The sequence below is a fragment of the Zerene cesonia genome, chromosome 18, assembly GCF_012273895.1.
Source record: "Zerene cesonia ecotype Mississippi chromosome 18, Zerene_cesonia_1.1, whole genome shotgun sequence".
Lineage (NCBI taxonomy): Eukaryota > Metazoa > Arthropoda > Insecta > Lepidoptera > Pieridae > Zerene > Zerene cesonia.
This window is the reverse complement of record NC_052119.1, coordinates 774,957-788,598: the sequence shown is the minus strand read 5'-3', so window position 1 is coordinate 788,598 and position 13,642 is coordinate 774,957. Positions and strand designations below refer to the sequence as shown.

The following is a 13,642-nucleotide window of genomic DNA, read 5'->3' as shown; positions in this document are numbered from 1 at the left end:
TTTTTTTTTTTTTTTCTTTCATTTTGTGTTTATACGTATTGTGTGGTTTGTCTGTAGTCAATAAATGGTTTTATTATTATTATTATTATTATATATTATAGTTTTAATGGCATTTTAACCTCGATAATTTCCGTTAATGGAAATTCCCCTGAATGAGATGTTTTCGGCACCGTGATGAAAAGAATCTCATGTCTACTCACTCTATTTTAATAGCATCACCATTTATTAGCTTAAAGCTAAAATTAGTACTGAAAAAATTGAATTCGTATAAACTTGCCATTTTCCTTTTTGTATTTTATACCTCGACAAAACGCTACTGAATAAACTAATTACTGTCGATCCCTTTAAACATAGCGTTAAAATACTGAATTTCTCACTTCATTCCTATTATAAAGTAACTGGAATCTCATAGAATTAGCCGAATTAAGAAACCCGACAAGGTTGGAGAGGTTAAATGATCCTCTAATTGGGTTCGTTGGACGGTCAAATACTCTTTAATACCTCTGCTTAATTAATAACTAATGTTTCAACATCAAAATTAACTCTTTTTGGACTAGCTGGATCCCGCGGCTTTGTTTGCAAATGATTTTTTTATTATTTTTCCAAAATTATTTTTAGTATACATATACATTATAGAACTGTACATTAGTGAATTTCTTGTCAAAATCGATCCATCGTTCGTAGACTAACTTGAACAAACAAACAACCAGAAACAACCTTCACCTATAGGTGTGTACTAGAAGCGATAGTTTTAGCTGACACCCAGGCTTCTTTTTTTGTTACGTTGGGCTTTTTTTATGCAACAATTTCAACATTCGATTCAATGTTTATTTACAAAACAAAACTTACTGTAATGAAATAGTCACTTATATCTCAAGACTTACGAAGAAACTGAACAACTTCTATCCATAGAAGATATAAATAGAACAAATATTTTTTCATATCATAATGGCAACTGAGCTGGTGATTCGCCTGATGGTAAACGGTCACCATCGCCTATGAACATTCGCAGAAGTAGTACCGCTGCGAATGCGCTGTCCACATTTAAGGAGTAAAGAAAGTATAGAAAACTGGAAAGAAGGAAAGGATGAGGAAAGTTGAGGAAAAGGATACGCGAAAGTTGAGGAAAGGGACCGGGAGGCTCCCCCAATCTAGTATGCTACTATTTCACTCCGGTGTTCTGTGTGGTAATTCCAGTGTGAGCTGTCCCAATTCGTGCCGAAGCGAGATCGATAAATACAAAGAAATAAGATGAAATTCCTCACAATAGTCTCGCCAAAGTTCTCGCTACATTTTAGAAGGTCGACAGTACGGTTTATTGTGAATATTTGTGTATTTTGTCCCATCGACCCTCGTAAACGATTTTATTGCTGTCATACTGGGCTGAGTACAACACTCGGAAAATATGGTTGAGAGCTGTAGTAAAATGGTTTTTATTGCTCCATTCTGGGACGACATATCGAAATCTTTAATAATCGTTCAGGTGAACAATTTATGACAATTTTCCTGTATAATAACAGATACGAATGAGAAAGTTTGTTTGCCATTTTCGGTAGTATAGATATTATTCAAGAAAAAATTACCTCTGTATCTCGAACATTATTATTGAGTTTTTCTTACTTATAATTGAAGAGAATCATCTGTTTTTGAGTAAAAATCCGCTTAATCAATCCTTCATAATTCGAACTCTACATTTTATGGCGAGACCTCTCCGTCGTAAGGTGAAACCTCGTTTTACAGGCTATGTGTGTGTTCTGTTTTTCAACAAACCATAGACAAACTAAACAACAGTGTATGAATATGGACCATATTATATAATACATAAATGTTAGTGTTTTGTTTATCATTGTCTTTTATAATAAGAGTGTTGCCATGTACTAATATTCCGATGTTTATTATATACTGTAGGTTTTAAATATAATTTATTTTCTTGCTAAAGTCGTTTTGGATTCAGAGCGCAAAGCACTGGTTTGTCCACTTTCCCTCTCAGGCCAGACTACTTTCTAGGCTGATTAGAGTCTACATTTATATAATTCTTTGTTGTTAGGTACTCGCATGTTATACTGGCATAATGAACTCAATATACTCTCAAAGTATTATTAACTAGCGGTCCGCCCCAGCTTCGCCTGTGTGAACATATATAGCCTATAGCCTTCCTCAATTAATGGGCTATCTAACACTGAAAGAATGTTTCAAAGAGGACCAGTAGTTTCTGAGATAAGTGCGTTCAAACAAACTAACAAAATATTCGGCTTTATAATATTATTATAGATTACTCTATTCAGAATGGTTGAATGAAAATAGGTTCACCCAGAATTGATATGACTTTGACGTAACAGACATAGAATACGATCAAGTTGATAGACTCCTCTTTTTTTTAAGCCAAGTTAAAACACTGTGACATGAGAATTTTCTATTAACAAAAATTCAGTATGAATACATCATTCTCGTCATGTCCTCAATGGCATTAACGAAACTTAATGTAATTAAACGTTGAATTAACGTCCCATTGGAGAAACAAGTTAGGACTCGAGATAGTAAGTAATGGGCTCCGTGTTAGGGTTGAGAGGACTTGTGTCATGCTTCTATTCTAGTTTATTTTATGTCTAATATCTTATAAACCAATGAAAAAAAAACATACAGCCTCCTTTCTATAAGTCGGTTCAATCTGGGCATATGTGAGAAACTTCTTCCATTGGTAATGCGAGTAAGGTTTCCCTTGGACTCTATGTACCCTATTTATTTAGAAAGTTCAAACGTTTACTGAGATTTTGTTTCACAGAATTTTTCTCTATAATTTCAAATACTCTATTGGATTTTGTAATAATAGTATATAATTGAGACTAAAATCGCGACGTGGTGAAAGCTGAAATCTGAACGCTAGAAAACTGGTGCCTGCCATGAAGTCCCCCTAAAATTTGGTCTAGTTCTGGCAATTTGGAGGCAGTTAACTTTATGTTTAAAAATAATTTTTATTAGTTAGAATGTAGGACGATAGTTAACGTGTTTTAGGAAATAAGCTAGATGAAAATCTTTTAAATTTGAATAAAAAAAGAATCTTACATTCCATTATTAAGTTTAACGTTTTAAGGTTTCACGTTTCAAAACACTTTTAATTGTTCGTTGGTTAACAATTTTTCCTCATACCAGTAGCGTAGCGTAGGTTTTCGTCGTCTTGGGCCGGTATAAAATATAAAAGGATCCTGTACCCAAAAGGTAACATGGGAGGTCCTGGGACTTTATCTATATGTATATATATGTAGACTATATGTCCGTCCGTCTGTTCGAAAATCTAAGTATTTTAATTTAGCGCTTCCTGCTTCCTCTTCCATATGCCGCCCCCACAGCCCATGCTACGCCACTGTCCCCACATTAAAATTTTATTTCCAAAGCATTTTAACAAAGCAAAAATAATGAATTAATGACATATTTACATTGAATAAATTCAAGTGACCCTTATTTCATTTAAAATTAAAGGGATTAATGGTGTACCAAGGGACACACGATTTAAATAAGTAATTAAATTTTTGAAGCCATCGCCATCGCATCAGATTGTTTTAAAACAAATTCAATTTCATCCGTCTGTCTGTTTATTATTCAAATTTATGTTATTCCGTCGAGCGGTTTTGTAAAATTATTATACCTAGAAATTCCTTTAAGCGGGTTTTCCATTTTGAAATGTCATTCCGTTCTGGCAATGAGCCTTTCTGCATTTTTAAAATGAAAGGTTTTGTTTTTAATATATATCTATTGTTATTAATGCTATTATTTATTTTCTAGTAGGTATTTTTAATTATGTAAGGAAGGGGTAAATTTTAATATTGTGAGTTTGTTACATTCTAGGGGCTAGGAAATGTCTGAAGTGGAAATCCATTGATTTAGAAACGATGAATTTGTTTTGGGTTTTCACACATAGTAATTGCGTAACTTCTATGTGAAATTAGTGTCTAAATAAACGTAGGTACTTTAGTGACATGTTGTACCGATGATACAAATAAATTTTACGCATTTGTGTCCATACAAAATATATAAGACATAGCAGCTTTTATAATGTGATATAATGAGCTTTTATATTCTCCCGGCAAAGTTTTCTAAAAGTTCGGGTGAACAGTTGACAGCGAAAGTTTATTTAAACAAAAAAATCTAATTTACTGTAATTTTTGTAGGTAATGTATATAAATAAATTGATGTTCTCTATACGCTTAAAGTTAAACAGACGTGATAATCTTTTTTAATAAATTAACCTGTTTTTAACCCGATTAGCATCAAGTTCGTTATTTCAAAATATCTATCCTATATACATGTTTAAATTAATAAAAATTCCCAAAAAAGGCATTATAAAACGGAAGAAAATTACTCAGTTTTCATTTGAGTGTTGAATCGTTTTTCAAAAATATTATATTTAAAATACGTAAGTACTTTACAAAGGAAATGACAAAAGACTCATTCATGTAACGCAAAGCAAACTTCCTTTGTAACGTATTATTAGTTACACATCACTGCAAAGTATACAATTGTTCCTCTCAAAACAGTTTGCATTAAACCTTCGTAGTACCTCAAAGTCGAACGATTATTATGAATTCGCGCCGAAATGCAATAACAATAGAGGTCAACGCCCGCCCACCTGTCATACGGTATCTATCTCATTCGCACGTGTAGAAAGGGTATGTGTGCGTCCCTTTCTAGATTCACAAATGGCGCTGGTAGTTAGTTTTGGTATGAATTATTGGTTTGCTACAAGTCTATTGTTTATGAAATAAGATTGCAGAATCGTAAACATGCGATTCCATTCGTTGCGTTAAACCATAAATAGGTTTCTATCTACATATACTAATCTGTCATTACATACAAAGGAGGCAATAATATTTATTGTTTACATGGATGTTTTTTTTGTTTCTAGGAATCTTAAAAAAATAAATTTGTACTAATATTATAAAGCTGAATAGTTTGTATGTTTGTTTGTTTGATCGCGTTAATCTCAGGAACTACTGGTCCGTTTTAGAAAATTCTTTCAGTGTTTAATAGCCCATTTATTGAGGAAGGCTATAGGCTATATATGTACCACGGGCAAAGCTGGAGCGGACCGCAAGTGTAAAAGTAAATCTCATGTTTGAAGCAATGTTGCCGTCCGCACTCGCCCTAAGACACCCATTTTCTAAGATCTTGAAAATACGAAATTGCATGTTTCCTTATGAGGGATGACAAAGTTATGGTAACGATGAATCTCAAATTTTCTACATAAAATGAAGTGAATCTTACTTTTGCGTAACATTATTTAATTTTATATATCCTATGATTTGGAAATTATATTATCCTATACTATATGCATTTACCATTCATGTACCATTGTACACTTTAATGCAAAATATATCTTGAAGTGTAAATCATAGAAGTATAATTTTATCGACGATAAAAAAACTAGAAATATCGGCGCTCTAGATAGAAATCTTAGCGAACCCTCATAAAGCACTGCTTTTTCTTAATAACTTAGATATTTACATAACAATTTCTATTTCTTATCACGTTCCAATTCATTAATTTTTTTATTAGGTCTGCCCTCGGAAACATTGCTGAATGGCGCATTATTTAAATAAAAATATATATGCGGGTTTTATATATCAACCCCCTATCTATTTGATTTGTTTTGATACAATAGTATCTGATCAAGATCCAGTTTCAATTATTTTAATGTTTTAATTAATGCTTAAAACATTGCAGTTAATTGAAACTTTACGCGCGTACAATAAATTTAAATCAAATTTTATTTAATAAATATTTTATCTGTGTAAGTTAACTATCCATTGAGCAGAGAGGTTTAGTTTCTGAATTTGTGAGTTTATGACCATGTAGGGGATAAATCTACTGAACTGTTTTAATTTTTTTACATTACGTATAGCGTTATCTCTGAGTGTCATCGGCTAAATTTTATTTTTATTCCGGGAAACCCGAGCGGAGCCAGGCCGAGAGGCTAGTAATAAATAAGGCGGTGCCTATTTAACATGCAGTGCCGATAGTATAGACTTAATAGTTTAATTTCAATAAAATTACTGGTACCTACACCTACTACAATAAATTAAAAACAAAAACGAAATAATATTAAATCATAATACCACTATCATAAAGTTACTTTTATTACGTCTGTTATATCACAGATAAAATAAACAGCCGTTTTCAAGCATGAGCGTCGCTAAGGTCATCCTTTGTCACGGAAGATGATAACACCTCATATTTTTTCAGGCCACATTGTATACGACTTGTTTTGACTGTCGCCGCCTAAATTATTCATTATTCTCCCCGTTTTTTCAAGTTCCACCAAGTTATGCGACGTTTTGCCGTAAATTATTATTTGTCAAAGAAATGTTTTGAGTGCTTTGACACTTCGTATTACGCTGTGACTTTATAAGCAGTCGTTTCGAACGGTAAATGAAAAAAAAGTAAAATGTAACAATTTTTTGGATAATTTTCGAATCCCGCCTCATATTTTATTTCTATTCTTTATTTTTTCACTAATAAACCATTATAATGCTATAGAACAAAACAAAAGTTTTTAAATCCGACCTGAATAAAGAAAAACAAATAAATTATACACAGATAAAAAACGAGGTTATTATGATGTTAGCTGGCAGTTTGAATCCAGAACACTATATAAACATCCTTCAAAAGAAATAGTTCACCAAAAATGATCTTTACTGAAGAAAGCGCCGTCATCGACTCGTTCCATATTCGAAAGGTTCCAATATAGGACACGGAAGATTGCTTGTTTTTTGTTTGACGTCCTGATTATTTTTTAATCTGTACAGTCCTTTTTTTTTTAAGTGGGGAAATCTTGCATAGATACCCATGACCCCCGGGGAAGAGGCCGCAGGTTATGTCGGATTCCTACCGACTAAAACCCCACTGTGTTCCGTCAAGCCGCATTGATGAAGGGGCCATGGGTACTTGTTAGATTCGCATCTGTACAGTCCTGAGATAATGCGGTTGATGTAGGAAGCAATAAATAAATACGTACAGAATTTATATGATTGTAGAAATATGTAATACAACTTTTTTAAGGATTACAATTATTATTATAATTAACGCGCTTTGTTGTCAATATGCTTTTATTAGCTTCATCTATATGTTTATATGTATGTGTGTAACCGGCTCCTTCAGATTCGACTTGAACTATTTGAAATGGACAGATTTAATTCAAACTTTGTACACTTATCCGTAACAATACAATAATTAGACGACTCTGTCTTATTATCCTAATTAGGATCGCCAGGATTTAATTCCAGGTTTCATTTCCTTACGTATTGTTTTTACAAGAGCTTATGAGACAATTAAGTTAATTTTATAATTCAGTAGCCTTTGCTCGCGGCTTCGCACGCGTTAAATTCGAAGTAATTTAATAGACTTTATAGATGTTATTATATATGTTAACCTTCTTCTTGGATCACTCAATCTATTAAAAAAAAACAATCAAAATCCGTTGCCTAGTTTTAAAGGTTTAAGCATACATAGAGGCATAAGGACAGTGAAAGCGACTTTGATTTATACTATATAGTGAAGCGTGTTTTCTGCTTTTTTGTTTAAGTCCTTATTATTTATCTTATATCTTTAAACGAGCAATTCTTGTATATATATATATATATATATATATATATATATATATATATATATATATATATATATATATATATATATATATATATATATATATATATATATATATATATATATATATATATATATATATATATATATATATATATATATATATATATATATAATTGGAATATCGGAATCGGCTCCAACGATTTTCATGAAATTTAGTATATAGAGGGTTTCGGGGGCGATAAATCGATCTAGCTAGGAATCTTTTTTAGAAAATGTCATATTTGTGTTTTATTCGTGTTTTTTTTTCCTGACATCTATTGGTGAATAATAATACTAATTTTGCTTCGTAGATAGCTGGACTACTGAAATAACACATAGGCACTTTTTATACCGATTTTCCTACGGGATACGGACTTACGCGGTTTCAACCACGGGTCAGTTAAATAATTAAACGAGACACACTACGCAGGCAAGACAGCTTCGATTTATTTTTTATGCTTACAGGTATAGCTTTTTTGGAATTGGTTAACATAAAAATTCTATTATATATAACAAGATAAATTTGAACCTTACACCAGTGGGCATTAATAGTGAGCCTTTGTAGACACATAATATGTACTAGGTATGTTACGAAACTCAGAACTTACTTAAGTAGATATATGTAGTAAATGTTCAAAGTTTTGGGATCATTTTCTTAACGCTGTCCGGTGCTTTTGGTACGACTTTGAGATTAAATAACAAATTCTGCTTGTATCTATACTTTTATATATTTATGAACTGCTGTGTTAGTGAAGTCCTGTGTCCCCTAGGGGGGTATGGGGAGATGATGTACATCTGTTTCATTGATCTATTTTCTTTACAAGTAGGTGATCAGCCTTCTGTGTCCTGCCAGACTGAGACATTATTTTTTGTGCGTCCCCACCGGTAATTGAACCCAGGACCCTTCGGTTTTACGCTCACGCGTTGACGACTATACTAAGGAGGCGGTCGAATGTATGAACTGCTTTATAGTATGAACTTTTTTAATAATAAATATTTTATGTTAATAAAATTATTGCATTTTGACGTGACAACGTCTTAAATTAGGTTGCGGCTGGGAGTCACTCATGAAAAAGTGTAACGCCCGGTAACGTTACGATGAGTCACCGAACTATGATCGGTCCGCCGCGCGCGCAGCACTAGAGAATTAGGCGCATTGAATCGGCGCGTGCTTGTGTCTCTGTCTCTGTCTTACTCGAGCGTTCTTGGCGTTGGAAAAAAAGACGTTGTCACGTAAAATCTTCGCTCGTAAAACCGACTTTACAGGCAACCATTTTTTTTATGCTTAGTTGTTTGCAAAACGGGAAAATGATTTGATGAAACGGATTTATATCTATATGTGTAAACTATATGTGTATTTAAGTTACCATACTCTTCCGTAACGGCTGGGCTGATTCTCATGAATCATTGTGTCTATATCGGGTAGGTCTGAGAATCGGCCAACATCTATATTTCATACGTCAAAATGATTAGAGTAAGACAGAACAGCGTTTGCCGGTCAGCTAGTGGTTATTTAAATTTTTAACAAATTGATGTAAAAAAAACAAATCATCTGCTCTGAACAATATTATAATATTTCAAATCTTCTAAAAACAAACCTCTAAAACTCGATAGAGTACATAATAATCCTCATTAGAAATAATAATATAATTTATCACTCGAACAAACAGCACCATTTTACAAAATTGGCGGCCATTTTTATTCATATTCCCGCGCTCAGCGATTACGTTTTTCGCGCGAGTTTTATTCTTTTTTTCATAGCAATTTGTGCGCCTTTTTGTGTTAAAAAATTTGACAAACAAGATTTCTTTTAACGTGTGGTTATTCGAAAAGCTTTTTTCAAACACGTGCAAACCACGCTTTCCAATTTAAACTGAACTTCAAAAATATTATGAATATTTTAAATTGGTTCTTGTGAAATTGCAATTCGGTTGTTTGTATTCAAACTTCGCTTTAATTAATAACTACCATTGCTGATTTACTGTAAATATTGTAAAGTTTAAAATTTAATTTGACAATAAAAATAAAATGTCTTTAAAATTAACTTTACTATCTAGTTAAGAGCGAAATATTATTAAACGGGCAACTTTTTTATGAACCCTAACATAAAAATTAATATGGTTTGTCTTCATAATGTATTCAAAGTCACGCACACATACTTAATTGATGTTCACGTAAATATAATTGACACTTATGATATACTAGCTGTTGCCCGCAGCTTCGCCCGCGCGGTCTTAATAAATTTTCACGGGACAAACTTTCCTATTTCATCCTTCCTTAGCGGATACCTACGTCATAACATCTATCTGCATGCCAAATTTCAGCCCCTTCGTCCAGTAGTTTAGGCTGTGAGTTGATAGATCACCTTTGAGTTATATATATATTCAGATTATTAACGTTTTAATCGACTTTCACAAAATCAAAGATTTTCATTACGTCTGTATTTTCTGTTGGTTATACTATCATATATATCTATCATATATATGGGTTTTAACCTATATATATGACTCGTTTTCCGCCCGCGGCTTCGCCCGCGTGAAATTCGGTTTTATCGCTTTCATCTCCCTATTTGAACTCCTTCACCCTTATTTTCGCGATAAAAATCATCCTATGTCCTTTCCCAAGTTCAGTTCTACCTTCATACTGAATTACATCATAATTGGTTCAGTGGTTTAGGCGTGAAAGCATAACAGACAGACAGGCAGACAGAGTAACTTTCGCATTTATAATATTAGTAGGGATTGGCAAAAATAAAATCTAGATGCAATTTATTAAAAAGAGACGTAATAAAACACAGGCGAAGTTAATATAAGCGTGTTAGAAAAGGTTTTATGCGTGATAATAGCTTATCCCTACTAATGAAAGTTCGTTATTGTCAAACCGATTTTGATGAAACTAAGTATGAAGATGGAGCTAAACGTGGGAAAGAACACACCATACTTTTTAATGCGAAGAAAATACTCCTTACCACGTCGTGCGATATAAGCGAATTCTACGCGGGCGAAGCCGCGGGCGAAAAGCTAGTCTATTATAAATGCGCAAAAAACTCGACACATTTATATTTAAATGCAAATCAATGAAACGGAAGCTCGGTTTGCAGCAAGACTTAATTAATTTATCCTTTAGATATAATAGAGAACGCCCTTAAATTAGTACAATTTAGACACATGTAATTTGTTTTCTAACCAAATTCCAATTCATTTATTTTCAGATCACATTAAAAATGGTGGAATGATGCGGAAGCGATGCTGCTGCAGCAGGCATCATCCTTGCCTGGACCCAGCGGCACGGCCAGTCCCAAACCGAACAGGCCGGGCGCAAGCCCCAACTTTTCAAGAATAAATAGCCCCCTAACTCACGATGCGAAACTCAATAGCCCCAAGCTGGGAAACAATAGCCCTGTTCTGGGCAACCATACCCCCATCCTGGGCAACAATAGCCCCATCGCGAATAGCCCGAACCTGGGCGCCAGCCCCAAGTTTGGGAGTCCGAAATTGGGCGGGAGTCCGAAATGCGAGAGGGCTGAAAACGATGAAGCGTTGGACAAGCTTCAAGGAGAGCTGAAGGAAGGCTGGACGGTGCACACGGGGAGGGATGGAAGACTCTATTATTGCAAGTAAGGATTAGCTAATAGAAAAATATCCTTTTTTTTCAGGCACAAAGATTTTCAGTTTGATAAACTACGATTCGGGCGAGTGACTCATGTCCCATGATCCATATCCCATGTCTCGTATTCCATTGCCCATATTCCATATCCATTTGTTTCACTTCACAATTTGAGAAGAAGCGGTAGATATCCAAGGGTATACTAGGTTTATGGTTTAGACTATTTATATGCAGATAAATTAGAGCTTGGAGAGTCTTCGCTTTAGATTTATCTCTGTAGATTATATACAAATCTAAATGATATTATATTACCATAGTTATGACAAAGGCATTGATCACAGCTCGCTTCTATGTTTAGGGTTGCCACAATCAAGAATTTGAGACAATTTATATGCAGTTTAACCATAACTATATTATTAAAGCTATTTTAAAAAAGTTTTTTTAGTATGGGAAACTCCAAAAAAATGCTAGTTTTTTTACCTTGCTTAGGACGTTAAAGTACGGGAGTACTAAACAAGCACCTAAAGATGGGTTTCATTTTAATTTAGCTAAATACGACTTAATTAAATTTTGATAATATTAATTGTATCAAGATGTTACATTCACTGGAATAAATTACTTGAGACTTTTTTATTTCATAAATTTATTAGTTCATCATTTCACTGTTATTCTCGTCCTTTTCCCCCCTTTTTTGCTTAATATTTACCGTCGAAAATGTTAAATTTGACGTTTAAAACGTTTGAAATTTTCAAGGCAATTAAATCTTTGAGAAATTTTGGGTGGAATTCTGGATATGAAACAATGAAACCCTGGTTTCCGGACCTACAAAGGTTCTTGCTAGCATTTAAAGGTCTAATTAGTTTAGGATTGTCTTTTAACGAAATAAATTAATTTCTGTATGGTGTTTGTCATGACACTTTGATTCGAGTGGAGCGAATTTAATGAAGATTGAGCAAATACCCGAATCATTGCCACATGACTAATTATGTATATATATAAAATGACCCCTACGCTTTTTAATTTGTGTGCTATTATATAAAACAGTTTAGTTTACATTTTAAGTCGAATAAATATATGTAATGTATAATATATATCCACGCTGAAACCACTTTCATCTACTATTGCTTTTACGGAGTAGGTTCAGCGCTTTCTATAAAAGAGAAACTCTAAGGAAAATTCGAAACATCTAACGGGCAAATTAAAAATATAAAGTAGGTCGCTGTAGTGGATTAAATTTTTCAATAGTAGGAGCTTTATCAAAGGCTTGCAACACAATACAAGCGACTCGGGCTGGTGTGTTTCCCGCCATTGTTTAGTGTTGCCATATTATTCGGATTAATGCGTAATATGGAAGGGTTATAAAGATTTTGTACCATAGTTTCGCGAGTAAGTTAAATTTATAACGGATTAAAACGATTATGTTAAGTGGCTTCCAACTTTGTTATTGCTTGTTACATTGTAATGCAAATCTGATTATAAAAAGTCACGTGGTTGCGTTTTGTGCGGAAAGAAAATAAATTGTTAAATTATGCATTTAGTTCTATTAAGGTTCTATTACGTGCAAAAGGATATGATTAATTTGTTTGATAACCTGTGTTATTGTTTATAGTACTTTGTTTTGGATACAATATTGATAATTTAAAGTAACATTTTGTGTATAAAGCGAATTGGGTTTTATAACAGTTCTTATATTTGGTTGTCAGTATCATAATAAAAGGAGTAAACACGAATTCTGTTTACATACTGATATAGGTAGTATATTAATTTTTTCTATAAATTTTTAATGATCTAAAAGTTATGGTTCTATTATCTGCACTTATATATTTTTATAAAAATTGTATCTTGCAACACTTATGTAACTGTGTGACATGTGCAGCCCTGAATTCAAAATGGCGGAAGCGCGTCATCCGTTCCCGCCTTCTCTAGATGAATTGAATTGAGACAATGTACGCGGCATCCGTTTGTGAATTATCTGTAAGAACACTCGTTTATCCTACGTCATTTGTATTGGTTCCGGAAATTATAAAGATAACTCATAAAACTACGTATAATTGAGTTTAAATGTTGATATCAAAAAAGAGGTTCGGTTAAAATTATCACAAAATGGAAGCAAAGGAAAATGCTATAAGAGCATAATGCGGGTACGATTTGTATGAAAAAAAATTAACACTTATTTTCCAACAAATTCTCGCAGTTTACCTGAAAAGTTTGGTCGAAGGACCAGGTAATTATTAAAAAGAACAAGGGTTGCCTACCTAAACAAAGCATAGACACAAAAACGTATCATTTTATTAGATTGCTTACAATGACGTGTTAAAACAGGAGTAATTTCCATGTAGGAAAAAGACAGAGCTATACACCATCACTTTTCCACAATGGAAATACTCCTGCTTTAAGA

The 13,642-nt window shown here is 33.3% G+C and overlaps 1 protein-coding gene across 1 annotated transcript in view; it reads left to right on the top strand.

The window, feature by feature from the left end:
- The window catches only part of LOC119834007, a 45,448-nt gene extending 33,796 nt beyond the window's left edge, over window positions 1-11,652 (top strand). Inside the window, exon 2 of the mRNA XM_038358278.1 lies at window positions 10,850-11,652. Coding sequence (XP_038214206.1) covers window positions 10,884-11,258 — 375 coding nt within the window. The 5' untranslated portion in view covers window positions 10,850-10,883 and the 3' untranslated portion in view covers window positions 11,259-11,652. The remainder of the gene's footprint in view (window positions 1-10,849) is intronic.
- The last annotated feature ends 1,990 nt before the right edge of the window (window positions 11,653-13,642 follow it).